General features: G+C 45.8%; 1 protein-coding gene across 1 annotated transcript; it reads left to right on the forward strand.

The window, feature by feature from the left end:
- Nucleotides 1-178: 178 nt before the first annotated feature.
- Nucleotides 179-14,480, forward strand: IGFBP6 (insulin like growth factor binding protein 6). The gene is made up of 4 exons (XM_007430696.3): nt 179-1,055; nt 11,567-11,718; nt 12,141-12,260; nt 13,475-14,480. The coding sequence occupies exons 1-4, from the start codon at nt 659-661 to the stop codon at nt 13,586-13,588; spliced, it is 783 nt and encodes a 260-aa protein (XP_007430758.3). The 5' UTR covers nt 179-658; the 3' UTR covers nt 13,589-14,480.
- Nucleotides 14,481-16,743: the final 2,263 nt, after the last annotated feature.

A 16,743-nucleotide genomic window follows, 5' to 3' on the forward strand; every position in this document is an offset into this window, starting at 1 on the left:
TCATCATCTATGATCATCGTGATCACAGTTATTGATCATAGTTATGATTATAGATGACCATAATAACTATGATTATTGTGATTATAATTATTAACAAGTTCCAAAAAGCTGAGTACTGTAAGGGGTCTTCTCTTTCAAAAAGCAAGCTTAGGAGGCACCAACATCACCATCACTCCCCACCACCCCCACACCCAGGCCACAACTCCGGGAGACAGGCAAGATTGGGCACGGCTTTTGAATCGGGAGTCTTGGGTCTTACATCGGCGTTCTTTCAGCTACCCCTGCCTTGCTCTCAACGGGTTACCCCGAGGTTCAAGAAGTCCTATTCCTGTATCCCAGGAAGGCAGTCACTTCGTGCAGTTCGACCCCTCCCCGCGCGTCTCCACTGAAAACTTCAGCTTTTGAACTCAATGGGAGTGGATCTCCTTGCTAGAAGGGGTTGGCTTGCTCACTTTCCCAGGAGAAAAGGGAAGAGCGGTGGAGAAACGCCGGTCGGCTTTTGGCAGCCCGCAGCCACACCCTGCCGGCTGGCGACTTTCCAGCCGGGCTGGCTACACCTGGCGCGGAAGGAGGCCGGCGGGCCGTGGGCAGGACGCGGCATTTAAGACGCGCCCGGCTGCAGCGCGCTGTTCCGAGCGCTCGAGCCGCCGGGTGCACGATGCTCCTCGCTCGCTGCTTGGGGACGGCGCTGCTGCTTTTGCTGGCCCCGACGACGGAATGCGCGGCGGCCGTGGCGGCGGCGGCGGCGGCGGCTGCGTCGGAGCCCGACGGGGACCTCGGGGCCGCTTGCCCTTCTTCTCCGGCCGGCTGCGACTCCCCCGAGAGCGATCATAAGGCTACTTGCGACGACGAGAAAGCCTGCGGGGCCCGGGCGGCGGGCGAGTCCTGCGGCGTCTACACGCCCAGCTGCGCCCAGGGGCTGCGCTGCGTTCCCCGGCCTGGCGAGCGCACTCCTTTGCACGCCCTGCTGCGCGGGAAGGGCGTCTGTTTGGCAGCGGCCGCGTCAGCCAAGAAGGGAGGCAGCAAGAACCAGACGGAGATGGAGCCCGTTGCAGGTAAGCGGCCCACCCCTTCGGCTCCAGGTCTTGCAAACTCGGGACGGGCCGATTTAAGGACAGTAGGTAACCCCGGAGGGGGGGGGGGAAACCCTGCCGCGCTACGGTGGGATTTGCGAGTGGGACGATTTAAAGAAGTGGGAAGAAACGCTGGAAAAATAATCGTTCTTGCACTTGAACCGGAGCAAAGGCCATTCGCTCGCTGGAGCCGGCGTTTGGGCAATAGCTCTATTATTATTGATGTACGACACGGCGACGGTTGCTCGGGCTATAAATCGCCAGTGAGGAAATGGCTCCAGCCTGAAATGAGGAGCGCTGTTCCTAAAAAGTGAGCTCCCACGAATGCAGCTGGATTGGGGCTTGCTGCTGAACAAGGAATCTGGGTTTGCATTGCAAAGATAAAATACGGTGGGATGGGCTGTTATATTCTAACTCTGTATGCTCGCTTCAAGTCCTGCCGCCCCCAGTTTTATTTCTCTGTGTGGTTTTACTGTATACTTCTAAAAGCAATATGAATTGCAGCAGTGCGGAATTGTTGCGTATTTTTTTAAAGGTATAATTGTGCTGAACTTTTAACTTTTAAAAGTTCCCGGTTTGACCCAATCTTCCCTGTCTTATTTATGCCTCTTGGGTTCGGAAAGGAACTGGCGCTCCTTCAGACTAGACTCAGAACTGAAGTTCATGTTTCTTGAGGACTAGAAGCTTCTCAGGTTCCCTCCCCCAGTTTGTTTTCGTGTTAATGCCAAGGTTCGGCTCTGAATAAGGTGAAATCGAAAAGGAGAAAGAGTTGGAGCAGCGAAAAGACTGTACTTCTTCGCAGAGGCTTTGTAGCTAAGCAGGCACATTTTGCTGTCTTCATGGGAGAAAAAAATAGTAAGGGATAAAATTGACAGTATATGCTTGTTAGGAAAAACCGTGCCGTTTTCTTTCCCAAGAATCGTTTGATGAACGATTTATGTTCTCCTCTCAGCTGCTGTGAAATTGTTACTTTTGGGGCTCCCTCCCTTCCCCAATACAGAACATCTCCAGGATGCAGAAAATTAAAGGCAGTGTATTCTGTATACAGCCAGGAATCTTTTAGTTGGGGAGGGGGTGTTATTATAATTATTTATTTAAATTTATTGGCCACCCAACTCCAGTGTTAAGCCACTGCAGATCCCTGGGGCTGCTTGTCTTACTCTTTGCTTAAAATAAGTACCAGATTCAGTGCAAACTTGGGGGGGGGGATAACTATTTCCATTTTGCTAGCACGTCATCCTCTCTAGCTGAAGAACCTAACCGATAACGCAGCCTTCCTCAACGTGGTGCCCCTGGGCTGCACCGGGGCTGCCAGTTCTGGTATTTCCAGCCTCCTGAGGAGCGGTCCCAGTTCATCTGATGGCTGTGGCAAAGGCTGCTTTAAGAGGATCCCAGCCAGTGAATTCATGGGAGGATCCCTGAAGTTTTTTGTGGTTTTGCACTTGTGAAATGCAAGTATCCACTAGCTTGTGGTGGACAGAAGCGCACTCTGGGAAAGGGAAGATCAGGTTTGAACTTGGTTAATGCAAGCACAGGCTGGATCTGTCAGTGCTTGTCTTGTCCCCCTTTTATTGACTTCGGTTTATGCTTAGACATTATAGAGACTGTGCCCCTGCCCTGTGCTCTAGTGTGCTGATATTGGTCTGTGGCAAGAGGACCAAAGATGTAAATACCTCTGGCACTTTGCCTAACTCAGTGTAGGAGTGCATCCTCAGAGGGTGATGCTGTTTGTGACTTCAATCAGTTGCATGGAAGGAAGCGCAGCCTGAAAATTGGCTACCTGCGAGTAAATTAACCTTCCTTCCTCATTAGTAAGCCGAAAATGAGCCATGCTGCCAAGCGATGTTTGCATGGCTCCTGCTGGGCTATGTCCATAGATTCATACTTCAGCAGCAAAACTGGGCTAACAAAAGTTACACAAAGAATCTTTTTTTAAAAAAATCAAAATATCCATAGAGAAACAGTGGGCAAAAGAACTTAAATTCCTGGACTGGTATTTCCGTTTTGGAAGAGAAAAAATGCAAAGAAACCGCCAGGGCTCAGGCAGTTGTACCTACCTCAGCCACCAAATCACCTTAAATGGCAAAGACTCTCCTAAATAAAAACTTGCTTGCCTGTTGCAGAAAGATGATAGAAGGAAGGGTGGCAACTGCTCGTATCTTGTGGCAAAGGCTTGCTCTAAACCAGCTGCCCCAATCTAAAATCTTCTGTCTGTGCTAGATCTCAGATCTCATCTTAGTCAGCCCAGTCATTAATAGAGTGTGGATGGTAGTCCAGCACATTTGAAGGACTCTGGGTTGAAGAAGACTAGTTTTGAGGATCTTTTAATGATCCTCTAGCAGTAATAGGGGGTAAACCCCAAAGTCTCTCGCACTCAATCTGGGGTTCTCCTGCTGTTTGGGGCTACCATCCAGTGCCCTTAACTGTGTGGCCTGAGGTTGGTGGGCTGTGGTTCCACTTCCTCACCCCATAATCCAGAGGCTCTACATTAAGCTTGCAGATCAGATCTGGCTCATTGCTGTGTTCCTTCCCACACAGGGATCCCTCCCTCTCCATCTTCCCCTGTGTTTCAAAGCATGAATTCAGCTGTCAGCCCGCCAGAAGCACACACCATTCTTGTGATGCTCCCTTCCTTGGTTCAGTGACCCACAGCCTTCCACTTAAGAAGAGCTTTGAAAGTGGCCAACTGAAAATTGGCCTGACCCACAGTGTTATGAGGGAGTCTTGGATCAGACTTCCCGTCAGCTGACCCAGTTCACATTTTTGGAAGTATCCTCCTTGTATGCATGGGTCCTCAGTTAGCTCTCTTTTCCCCTGTTCAGTGGCTCATTTAGAAAAAGATTCCCTCACCCCTACTCCAGACAGTCTTAGCCTCAAGCAGTGAGATTTCTGGTTCTTGGTTGAGGCTGTTGGGATCATGGCTGTTGAGTGACCTCTGCATCCAAGAACTAATGCTACCTTTCTTAAGCCATGGAGCCAGTAGTGTCTCTTGTCTGTTGGGATTTTTGAGTTATGAGGTGTAGCCTTATAGAAGCTGAGTGCAAGGAAGTTTCCCTAGCAAAAGTATAACTGAAGCATCTTTTTTTAAAGGAAAAAATCCCTTATTTTATTCCCAGAGGCAATTTTTGACCATCTTCAAACAATGACTCACTTACCTAGCTATGGCATCACCCCAAGAAGACCTTCTTCTTCATGCCCATCACTCTGATCTTAAAAATGATGCACCAGAGAACAGTTTTCATCACCCATCTGAAAGTTCAGCAGGGGCTTAAGTGGTAAACATAATCCAGAAAATAAACTGGTAGCAGACATTTATTTATTACTAGCATCTTAAATCAAGCCTGCTATGAATGAGGAACCGATGCCATAAGACAGCATACTACTGTCCAACTGTTTCATTCCTACCATCATCCTGACAGGTGCATCTTTGTACGTGGCTATGTTAATTGATGCTATTTAAAAAATCCACTATTTCTAGAACCAGTATTCTTTGATCCTCTTGTCTCCTTCCCTGCCTATCTCTTAAAATCTCAAAATGGCATTTTGGAGGTCAGAAGGGATTCTCCTTCCACAGTCCTTTAGTGCCAGTGGGGTGCTGCTATGCCAACCTTAGTAGCTCCAAGCAAAAATACCCTCAGAGTATATTTGTTTTATTTGTGGATGCTTCATTAGGCTTTAACACCAAAAGGGAAGCTTCAGAGGTTTGAAGAATTAACATAAACCCATGGAAATGAAATGTCCAGTGACCCACTGTCTACTAGCTAAGATGAGGAAAGAACTCACTTAAGTTTTCTTTTTGCTGTCTTTGAGAACTGGTTGCTAGAATTCTAATTTTGTTTGAGATAGCTTCATGGATGAAAAGCCAGGGATGGTAGATAGGCAGTCAACGAAGGCAGCAGCCAGGCATGGCAATGGCATTTTGCCAGTCCCCTGTAAGATTGGATGGATTCTCATAGACTTATGCCCTGTCTTCAAAAAAAGGAAATAATAAAGCCAGAGCCCTGGAATGGAATATTATGGCACCAACATTCTCTGGATTCTCCAGACTTCTAGAGTAAGTAAATGCTATCAATTCTGGAGAAAAGAGCTCATGTGGAAATATTGAAAGGTCACTCACAGACTCCAGTGCAGTGCGGTTACATTGTCTTTGTCTCATATTACTTAGTTCTTTGCCTGCCCACCTGATTACATTTGTGCAGATTATTTTCTGTAATTCACCTTTTCTATAATTCAAATGTTTGCACATATACACACACACACACACACACAAAAAGGGGGGGGTTGACCATAGCTGACTTCTTTAAAGGAAGAAACTGATTTCTTTTAAACGTTTTATTCTAACGGGCTGCTACTTAGAGAGTTTTCCTTCCTCCTTCAGATTAGCAAACTGTAAGATAGACTGCTCTGACCTGATGTTCTCCGGATATGTTAGGGCCAGAATACCCAGCCAGGGATCACTTGGGGAAGCTTTAATTCTTTACATCTAGAGAGCCCAGGTTGGGAAAGGCTGTTCTAAGTGTCTTAATTTGGAGGTATAAGGAAAGCCAGCTGATAGAACTGTGGTCAGCAGGTCACGCAAATGATATACCTAATGATATATTTTTATCCTCACCTAATTAAATTTTGGATAGACATTTTTAGGATTTTTTTTTTTGAAACGCTACTTTAGGCTGAGTATTATTCTGAGTAAATATGCAGAGAGTGCACTTTAAATGAGCAGAAACAATCCTATAGAATAATAATTTTGTAAATCCACCAGAATGCTGCTACTCCTTTAAAATCAAGCTTCTAGTTTTTGTTAGTGCAGGAAAAGCCTTTAAAAGCTAGAGATGCTCAGAAAGTCTGTTGAATGGTTATCTCAGCGGGATCATACACCTTCAGCCTTTACTCTGTGGCCAAAAAAAAAGTAATGGCAGTTAGAAAAACAGTATCCTAGCATTCATTCTGTCAGACCAAGCATATGAGGTAAATGTAATAATTTCTAGTGTTCCTAATTAATCTGACAAGTTGCTTGACTTTTAGCATCTTGGATGCTTCACTTTCATGAAATTGGTGCAGCATGTTATAACCACCAAACCCTCTTTCTATCTTACAGTGGTCAATCACTGGCATTTTTTTCTGGAATAATGGTCACATCCCGTATTTTGAAGAAGATAATCTGCTACCTGGGGGCATCTCCCTTAGCTCCCTGCTCCACTGAACAATTTTTAAAGGTTTATTTATTAAATTATCTCCGCCCATCTGCCCTGATGGGGGACTCTGGGCAGCTCACATAACCCATTAAAACAATAAATAAATATACAATTACATAAAACCTAAAACCTGTACAAAACAGTTACTAAAAAAGAAAGAGTCCAGGAGGCCGATGGTTCAGAGCAGCAAACGCCAGGGCTCTATGGTGCTAGCTATCCCCACGCTTGATGTCTTCCCTCCCCACCCCAGGCCAGATGGCAGAGCCAGGTCTTCAAATCCCTCCGGAAGACCAGGAGTGAGGGGCCCAATCTCACCTCCAGGGGCAAGATGTTCCAAAGGGCGGGGGCTACAGCAGAGAAGGCCCACCTTCTGGACCCCGCTAATCGGAGTTCTTTTACCGCGGGGATCCGAAGCATGCCCTCTCTGTGAGATCGGGTGGGACGGGTAGAGATCATGGGGGTGAGGCGGTCCTTCAGGTAGTCTGGCCCCATGCCACGTAGGGCTTTAAAGGTGATAACCAACACCTTGAATTGGACCCGGAAGCAAACCGGTACCCAATGCAGCTCGCGGAGCAATGGTGTTATGTGGGCCCTTCTTGGGGCTCCAAAAGTAGCCTGCGCAGCTGCATTCAGGACCAGCTGTAGCTTCCGGTTATTCAAGGGTAGCCCCATGTAGAGCGCATTGCAGTAGTCTGTCTGGGAGATAACAAGGGCATGAGTGACCGTTCGAAGGGCATCCCAATTCAGGAAAGGGAGTAACTGATGCACAACCCGAAGTTGTACAAAGGCCCTCCTGGCCACGGCTGCCATCTGCTCATCAAGCAGGAGCCGTGAGTCCAGGAGGACCCCCAAATTATGCACTGGGTCTGTCTGGGGCAGTGCTACCCCATCCAGCACCAAAGTCCTGGATACAGAGGAGCCATTAACTCATAGGCACTCCATCTTACCAGGGTTCAACTGAAGCCTGTTGTTCCCCTTACAGCCTCCAGGCACCACGAAAGGGCGGTCACAGCATCACTTACTTCACCTGGGATGGAGATGTATAATTGAGTAACATCGGCATATTGATGATACCTCATCCCATGATGGCGGATGATCTCACCCAGCGGTTTCATGTAGATGCTTCATGTTTATTTTAATTAAAAGATTAAATGGTAATGTTCTGCAGCCAATCCCACATATTGCTTTCTCATAATGGGTGTTTTGTGTCCGGCCATGCCTACCGTGGAAACAGCTTTGTGAGAAAGCTCATAAGATGCTCATAATTCCAAAGATGCTTACCCTATCCTACCTAAAAGGGCCAATCTTACCCAACTGTATCATCATATGACTTCTGATACCACAGAGAACTTGGTATGAAAACTGTGGCATTAGAGTCTATTCAGAAGGCATTTTCTTTGAAGATCTGCTTATTTTTCTTCCTGCTCCTGCAGTTTAGGCAGCCATAAATGGTCTCTCCTAATCTAGTGGTGTATCTGCCATCCAGATTAAACTGAAGATGGTAGGACTTTAGAATGGGCTTCTCTGGTGGATTGTATATGAAATGCAAAGGTGGAAGTTCAATATGACAGATGGTCTTGACCATACCAAAACAGCAGTATTAGCTGCTAGGAGAAAAAATATATCTAAAATCCAGGTTAAGGAAATACTTGGTTAGGCCCACACAGGATTTATGAAACTACCCAAGCTTTTGGGTGTGAAGAATTTATAAGTGGGGAAATAGAAAAAAGGAAAAGGGAGAGGGACAACATGGCTAACTTTAAAGCTTTGTCTGTACCAGTTTACAGTCTTGAATGGAATGGGAGAAGAATCTGCAGACCGTGTCTGTAGGTAGACAGATGATATTAAGTTGAACCAATGCCTCTTCCCAGTGCTGGCTGGGATGACAATTGTTCTTGGCTTCTTATTTTTGAAAATATAAATCCAGGTCTTAGGCCAGTGTTTCTCAACCTTGGTAACTTTAAGATGTGTGGACTTCAATTCCCAGAATTCCCCAGCCAGCATGTCTTAGGCAAACCTGTTTCCATCAAAGCAAAGAGGCACAGATCCCTTGCTTAGAAAAAAAACCTAGGTAATACTCATGAATGAATCTTGAAATAATGTATTTGCTATTCACCCAAATGCGGGGGTTTCTAGGCTGCCTTCAGAATCAGCAAGTAGGCAATCTGTGGTGGCAATTGGACAATGTGTGCTGTGGTAGGTGCGCAGGATTACATCTTCATGCAACACAGTATACATTTGTGTGCAAGGACTTATAATAAAACTAGCAGTGTTAGAAATAACTGCCTTGGCCCGTATGAAAAATCCACAAATGGGGAATAGCTGGTTCTGGGAAAACCTTTTGATGCTTTCTGATAAAGAATACCAGCACTTGAGTTCTCTTCAACCTGTCAACAAGTTAGGTAATTTAGAGAGCAGGGAAAGAACATCACTTTGAATATAACGTTCTACTACATTTGAATTGGGGAGCAGCTCTACGCACCACCTGGGGGTTCTGGCAACCAGAACAAAACCTGGTCTTTGAACTATTCTCAGATCTGAAGTAAAAGTTCAATAATCCAGAAATTCCTGGGCTGCTCTTGGTACTTGGGGCCAGGCTTCTGGTGAGGAGGCATTAATTGGTTGAGAGACCCTGACTTCCCCCTGAGGAAGACCATAATTGGGTAATTGTAAACGTGGAAAGAACAAGTAACTTGCGTGAAGGTGGTGCCTCCTGGAAGAAGTAGGAGAAGCCAGCAAAAGAAAGACTGAATTGGAAAAAGGGGTAGATCCACCGGGGGCTGCAGAGAAATACTTTCCAGGGAAAGTAACACACTAGTAGTGTATCCTCATAGAAGAGGCAATTGAGCAGTGGCTTGGAATGCTGCTGACTGCTCCATTCTAAGCTCCCATCTCAGTCATGTGACCCAGAGTGGAATGTATGCAGCTTGCAACAAATACAGGTAGTCCTTGCTTAATGACCATTTGTTCAGAGACTGAAGTTACGATGGCGCTGAACTAATGGTATTTACAGCTGGTCCTTGAAGTGACAGCTGTTGCAGTGCCCCTGCTGTCCTGTGATCAAAATTTGGGTGCTTGGCAGCCAGCCCACATTTACAACCGCAGGGTCCGCTTCAACAATCCCCACCCGCCTATCTCCCCCCATCTCTGCCCTTTTGGCTGCCCTGCCACACCACCCCTGCACTCCATTCTGTAACCCTGCTGCCCCTAGCTGACCTTCGCCGTCTTCCTCCTGCTGCTGACATGGGCACCCAGCTGAGGTAGCTGCTGGTCCTTTGCAAGGCAGCTGCTGGCCGAGTGCAGTCTCCTGAAGCAACACAAGGCCAGCAGCTGCTTCGCAAAGGGCCAGAACAGGTGTGCCTTGCTAGCAGCAGGAGGCAGAAGAAGGCAAAGATTAGCTGGGAGTGGCAGAGTGCAGGGAGGCCAAAGGGGCAGAGATGGGGGGAGAGATAGGCAGTTGGGGGGAGTTGAAGTGGAGGTGAGTGCGGCGGGGCAGAAGAAGCATAAGGTCCTCGCCTAATGACCACAACTGGGACTACCTGAACTGTCATTGCTAAGCGGTGCGGTCATGTGATGTTTCACCTAATGACTGCTTTGTTTAGCAACGGAAATTCTGGTCGCAATTAGGGTTGTTAAGCAAGGGCTACCTGTATGTACCCACACTGATTGGACCCCACCTCTTTCTTACAGGCACACAAATACACACACGCAAGAGATACTCACACACCTCCATTTAGACCCTCCCTGTCTCTCTCATTCTCTCTCACACACATAGGTATCCTGATTAGAGAAAGTACCATACAGATATAATGCACTGCAGCTCCATCCTGTGGCCACTGCTGGTAATGGCATTGAAATGAATTCCAGAAGCCATGCTCTGCATGCATTCCTATCTTATTTTTTCCAACCCAATGGAATGTTGGAGAGATATCATGTAAAGGGGTTGGGATGTTGTCTATCCATCAGCAACGTTTATTTACTTTACCTGCTTCTTACCCACAGCTTTCCCACAGCTCCTCAGTAAATCAGGGAGCCTATCAAGGATCTGCAAGGAAGAGAGGCTACTTGGCACAATCTCCTCCAGTGCCCTTGCCATCTAGGTATCCCAGGAATCAGTAAGATGCGTGGCAGATCTGCCTGCAAATTTACTGGGAAACCCCACCCCCCTTAAAAACCCAAGGGGTTCATCAGCTGTCTGGGGCAGACTTAATAGGTCCCTCACTCCTGCAGAAGCCCCGTGTGTTGATCGAATGCATGCAAGCCCGATGGTGGTCTAAGCACAGCAAAGGACTAAGAACAATTTTCTCCATTCTCAGAGTCTGTTGTATCTACTCCAAGGTAGAAGCCAGGTCCAAGATGTGGCTGCTTGTATATCAGGGCCACAAACACCCACAACTACCTAGCTCTACCTTCCAACACCAAAACCTGGAGGACTCGACCCCCAGACTTGCAATGAGATCTGGGAGAGGATGGCTGCCAGGCGGCGGGATAGCCAGTACCCAACACAGATCCATTGGGCCCTGATATAAGACAGGCACTAGGCTCAGCCCCCCGTGAGGCAGTGGTGCTAACTGCAGCCAAGTCACATGAACAATTGTTGCCGTGTTTCTTCCCCAGCCAAGGCATCAAGCAGCTGGAGCACCTGGAGATGTGATAGGCAAATTTCAGAGAAGGCTACATCTTCTCCCAGCAAGTCGCCCTAACGCAAACTCTCCAAAAAACTAAGAGGATGGGACAGAACTGTTGTGGTGAGAGACACTGGCAAGGAAAGGTTTAAAAAAAAAAAAAAGGTGGATCCAGCTGGCAGCTGCACATAGACGCTTCTTGTGGCAAGTCATGCCCTGCATACCTGTCTTGCTTTGTTTAAATGGTGTTGTACACTTTGAAGGTAAAGGGGGAAAATCTGTGGTCTAGTCTTGGTAGTTTAGGAAGACGACTGAAATTATCCATTTTTGGAGTGTGTAACTGATGAATCCATCTTGAACATTGTGTGGCAGGTAAGTAGCATCGTTATTTCTGGAGCTAAGAATACCCTGCCAGTAGACAGCAAACTGAGCTTTAGGGAACACGTCCATCTGTTTTTCCTTTAGGCTAAGAATGGATGAGAGTGCAAGCCCTCAACGTAAGCCAGTATCCTTGATGAATTTCTCCACAAAGTTGGTGCAAAGTTGTTTTGTCATTTCTTTCTGTTCCAGTTGTGATGAAACCCTAAAGTGCTGGAGCGAAGGGACCTGACGTTGAACGTTTTTGTCCTTGCTTGATTTTTTTTTTTAAATCTGAATTCTGTTTCTGTCCCTCTAGGTGATGGCAGAAGGGAAAATTACCAGACAGATAATTCAACTCCAGAACCTCTCCCCCTTCAGATTCAAGACCCGTTGCCGGATGTCATTGTGGCCAAACCCCAGCTACAACAGCTCCCCCTAAATAATGGTGTTAAGCAGGAATTTGATACGGTGGGTGAAATGAGAGGCCTGATCTTGGGCACCAAACACTGGAAGAGAATAGATGGGGCTGCCTTTTCCTTCCTCCTGTGCCTTACTAGAATTCACGCACCTTGCTCTCCACAGCCTTTGCGTCACAGCGGTGCTGGGACTTGCAAATCTAAGAGGCCTACACATCATTGCTCTTGCTGACCTGCCTCTATGTCTTTCTCAATCTCCCTCTGCCAACCCGCATGTTCAGAAAAGCATGTGGTTCTGTAATGCATCTGCGATTGCTAAGAGATGCTTCTGCTTTTTAAAGATGCCCAAGCACCTATGTATAGAGTGCTGCTAACATTGCCTAGAGCGAAATATCTATGTTTAAGGCCTGCCCATCACCAGGCAGTGCAACGTTTTTGTCACGTCAATCACCGACTTGCTCTTCCTTTGGACAGGCTCCTTGTCGCATGCATTTGGCAGCCATCCTGCAGGAGCTGAAGGCCCCCCTCTACCTGAATGGCGAAGATATCTTCATTCCCAACTGTGACACCAGAGGCTTTTATAGGCGGAAGCAGGTACCCACTTGAAACAATGTTCAAAAGCAAAGGAAGCTCTCTGGGTCTTTGCGGGGTGACACAACCGTGCAGGTAAAACCCAGCTTTGGGCTGGAATGTGAAAGAACTTAGTCCAGAGAGTGAGTTTCCCACAGTGGTAGTAGTAGTGTGGGAGAAAGGGTGGGTGGGAGATTTACAGAATGGCCAAAGCCCAGTGTGCTTGCTGGGGCGCTCCAGTTTGCACTAGAGCAGTAACGCAGAACTGATTTACCAGTCTTGCTCCCTGACCTGTTCACATATTATGTTGAGCTGTGGTTTTAAGTCTAGTGGAGAAAGCCCCAATGCCTGGGTTCGTGCATTCTGCCAAACCACCCCTGTGGCACTTAGGGGAAGATTTAGCTGTCTCCTCTTACTTTTTAAAAGCCCAACCTATTTATGCTTGTACAGAAGTAAATCCAGCTGAGTTCTATGGTTCTGACTCAATAGGAGGAACTCAGGGGGACTGTCTCCTTGCTGGATGGCAAGGTTCAATGAGGCCTCCCAGATTCCAGATCCCCCAAGCATGGTTTCACTAGGACTACTGTCTAGATACAATCAACTTGCTAAATCTCCATCCTGATCCAACCAACTCCCTAAAGTGCTAGCAAACCATGAGCAGCAGTCAGGGAGCTATGCAAAATGGGATTTAGAGAGCAGCAGGGGTATTCCCATTGAAGTGGCATGGCTTAAAGTAGTGTTTCTCAACCTTGGCAAGTTTAAGACATGTGGACTTCAGCTCCCAGCATGCTGGCTGGGGAATTCTGCGAGATGAAGTCCACATGTCTTGAACTTGCCAAAGTTGAGTAACACTTAGAACGTTCTGCAAATGTGCTGCGGATCAATTCTGTGCTTTTCAGTAATAGTAGAAGGCTCAGTGGCTGTCTTGGCCTTAGTTATTTCATCTTTCTTGCTAACAGAGATCAAGGTTACATATTAGAGAACTAGCGTCCTTTTTTAACGTAGGTAAGCCACTGCATATTTTTCTCCTGCGGGAAGAACTTGGTTTCAGCAGCAGCTGTATTGAGCAGCAAATAATTCAGATTTATTATGATTGGCTCCATTCAGTCGAATGCTTCAGATGAGCTCCGTTTTTTCATGTATAAATCTAGTGTTCCACAATGGCTATTGTTCCTTGGTTTTTCTAAATGTTTAAAGAAAGTGACTTTACTGTTGAAAAATGTCTGTCTTCTCCACAGTGCCGGGCCTCCAAAGGGCAGAAGAGAGGCCGGTGCTGGTGTGTGGATAAGAGAGGCCATCGATTGGAGGGGCTGGAAGAGAGCCCCCTCTGCCTGCTTGCTAACAGTGACTGAGGATGCAGGAAGAAAGGAGGCCAGCGTGGTCCAGCAGCAGGACTCTTGACTGAGGGGACTCGTCCTATTAGAGCAGTTATGGAAAATGTTTGCTTGTAACTTATTGCACAGTTGTTGCCTTGCTGGGATCCTGCCTTCCCTGGGATAACTTTGGAGCTGTTACTGTGTCTGATAATACCCCACCAAAGAATGGAGGCTGAGTTGGCTGCCTCGGAGAAACAGCAGATTGGGGTCTTCTAACTGCGTGACTGAAGAGGCTGTGTTCAATAAGCTACCAATGGCTGCATTACAGCAATAATGCTGGCACCTGAATCAATTTTCTTTGGTTGATGTGACATCTATCCTAGGTGCTGATACCAGTAAAGGGAGCAGGAATAGCCAGTTCCTGGAGGTGCAGTATGTATACTTCGACTACCTTCTATAAAATGCCTAGGGAGAGACCGGGATTTATCTTAAACATCCTACCAAAGTAGATGTGTTTTGTGGAAGGGATTTTAACAGCATGACCGTAGTACCCATTAAGGGCAACATAGGAGGAAGTAAAATTGAATTTGGCCAGGTTTTCACATGGCCTACATCTACAATTTAAGCAAGAGAGTGAAAGTGCTGCAGGATACTGGAAACGAGGTTTATGGAACTTCTAGCTGTAGCTTTCATGTTGTCGCACACTCTCCCCTCTGTTCTACTTCATGGCTCTCCCCCAGCATATCCTGTAAAGAGCTCTCTGGATGACAGGAAAACCTGAAGCTGCCTTCCACACGAGAAGCAGCGGATGATGGATTGCCTCTATTTGCCATAACATGCTTTAATTTAATGTGTTTAAACAGATAGGTCTCAATTTCTATATGTTTTACTATCCTTGATTTCAATAAATCTGATGATTATGCCACCACGTTTAGTGAACGATTTGGTGATATTTTAAATCCCTGATGCAAGGAAGCTAAACTTATTTCTTTGGGGGAGAGCTTTTTAAAACACTGTGTTGCATTCAAAATGTAATATTTGCTGGCAGGTGGAATTAATTGTTCTTTATAACTGACAGATTGCTTACTTATAAAACATGAGGTATCTGGTTAATAATTGAGAGGTTTTATTTAGTTCTAAATGGGCCCTTAAGAGGCTATCGGTGTCAGTGTTTTGCTGGATAGAGATCTGAAAACAAAGCTAGTTTAGAAAGATGGAATGGAGAAGCAAAGAAAAGGCCCCAGTTATGCAGCTGGCAAGACGGGCAGGCTGTCCAAACGGATGCTCTCTTACATATCAACACAATGGATCTAGCATTCCAGCTAACAAAGAACCTTTTTTTTTTTTTATTAAAACACAGCATTTGTTGTATCAATCTCCTGGATGCTCCTCCAAAAGACAATTTAAATCCCTAAGTAACTCCCTGAAATAGAGAAGCATGCAAGTGTAAGACAACCTCCTTCCCAAAATTGAAAAAGGGGTGGCGGCATGGGAATGAATACAAAAAATACTTGTGGCTAGAACTGTGGGTTTGGGGGAAATTTTTGAATCAGGATAGTGTTCATCTCAGTATCCATAGTCTGCACAAGTATTTGGGCTACATGATTTAAAGTGAAAAAATAATCAAATCTAGCCCATTTGGCACCATGAACATTACATTAAAAGCTTCGTGGAGAAAATTATTGGAATATTGGGCACAGCGTTGGGCAATAAAACAATATGCAGTTGTAGTGAACAACCACCAGGAAAACAAAGATTATTTGAAACTGCAAAACGTACCTAAAGTGGGAAAATGGTCTGGCTCACATCTCTGCTTCTGGCTGAGTTCACATATCACGTTAACCGATAAACCATGATTTATAATTCACAATGGCTACTTTCACAACTAATAAACCACATTATAATGCACATTTAAACTCCATTATCTTCACTTCTCTCCCATTCCTTTCAGATAAGATTTTGCTCTTTCTTTGTTGCGCTGAAATACAACACATGACCATTTGATTCTTTGCGCATTATTACAACTCCCATGTTGTAGTCTCGGGCTGGTTTAGACAGGAACATCTGAACAGGCCTACATCCATATTGAACTGAAACTATAATTTATGATCAAGTAAGTGATAAATGACATAGCATAGCAGCCTCAGAATCACAGGTCTTTTTAGATACTGAAAACAAGACTTGTTAACCTTTAATATTTTAAATGTGAGCTTTAAATACGAGTAACTGCTCAAGCATGAAAGCTCTGAAGGTCAGACCGTTGGTGGTTAAAGATATGTGGACTTGAGCCTTGCCCTCTTAAATTAAAAGCATACTGCACAGAAAGCTAGTCTGCAACTTTAAAAAAGCTATTATCCAATAACACTTTATGCAGTCATCCCATTCCAGCTAACAAAGAATTCTTAACACAATTCCTGAATTAAATCAGTTGTCAATAGCTTACCTGTCCTAAGCTAGACATCCTAAAACATGTGTTGAACTTCGCTGGCAGAGTATCCCGAAAATGAGCAACGATCTCAGATAGTCAGCTAATCCTAAAAGCCAGACCACTCATCTATACCATCCATAACTTCCTTTTGTGTTGGAATTAGAGAAGGGAGAAACAGTGAGGCAGATTTGACCACAAGGACTGACATCTGCAAATCCTTTGGTGTTAAGAGCTGTGGAGGCACGAAGGGGAAGGATGCCATATAGAAGCTTTTTGAACACAGGAGTGGGGGAGATGTTTCAGGCATTGCAAAGGGTTGATTTACAGAGTTCGAAAGAAGGACCTTTAAGCATGTAGAATGATAGGTCAGTCGAAAGCAGCAACAACGTAACGTGAGCTAGAAACTACTGAATCAGGTTTGTCAACCATCCATTTGCCAAATTCAAGCAAAACATAAAGGTGCTGTTCATAACTCATTTCACCTATCCTCACTGAGCACCTCTCAATGAAATCAGTTGTAAAACTGAGTGTGTCTGTTAGGAAAGATCTCTCTGCACTCTGACCAAGCTATGTCAGCGAATGGCTCATGGAAGCATTTTTGAGGACCAAGGCATTTCTTTTTCACTTTCGGAAGCCCATTGCCAAGTTCACTCACTGTATGCCACACACAATGCTCCAGGACAACACCACAAACAACCAGGGGAAATCTTTAATGGCAGAAACTTTTCATAGTCAAGGGGATATCAGATGTTTGTTTGCGGAT

The sequence above is a fragment of the Python bivittatus genome, unplaced genomic scaffold (genome assembly GCF_059951505.1).
Source record: "Python bivittatus isolate LINGU-HERP-01145 unplaced genomic scaffold, Pbiv_v1 ctg000220_np1212, whole genome shotgun sequence".
In the NCBI taxonomy this organism is placed as follows: domain Eukaryota; kingdom Metazoa; phylum Chordata; class Lepidosauria; order Squamata; family Pythonidae; genus Python; species Python bivittatus.

What these genes read in the sequence shown, in the direction of transcription:
- IGFBP6 (XM_007430696.3), top strand. Translation starts at nt 659, where the DNA reads ATGCTCCTCGCTCGCTGCTTGGGGACGGCGCTGCTGCTTTTGCTGGCC. An exon ending in TTAAGCAGGAATTTGATACG is followed by an intron (nt 11,719 to 12,140) that starts GTGGGTGAAATG and finishes TCCTTTGGACAG; the next exon opens with GCTCCTTGTCGCATGCATTT. An exon ending in GCTTTTATAGGCGGAAGCAG is followed by an intron (nt 12,261 to 13,474) that starts GTACCCACTTGA and finishes TCTTCTCCACAG; the next exon opens with TGCCGGGCCTCCAAAGGGCA.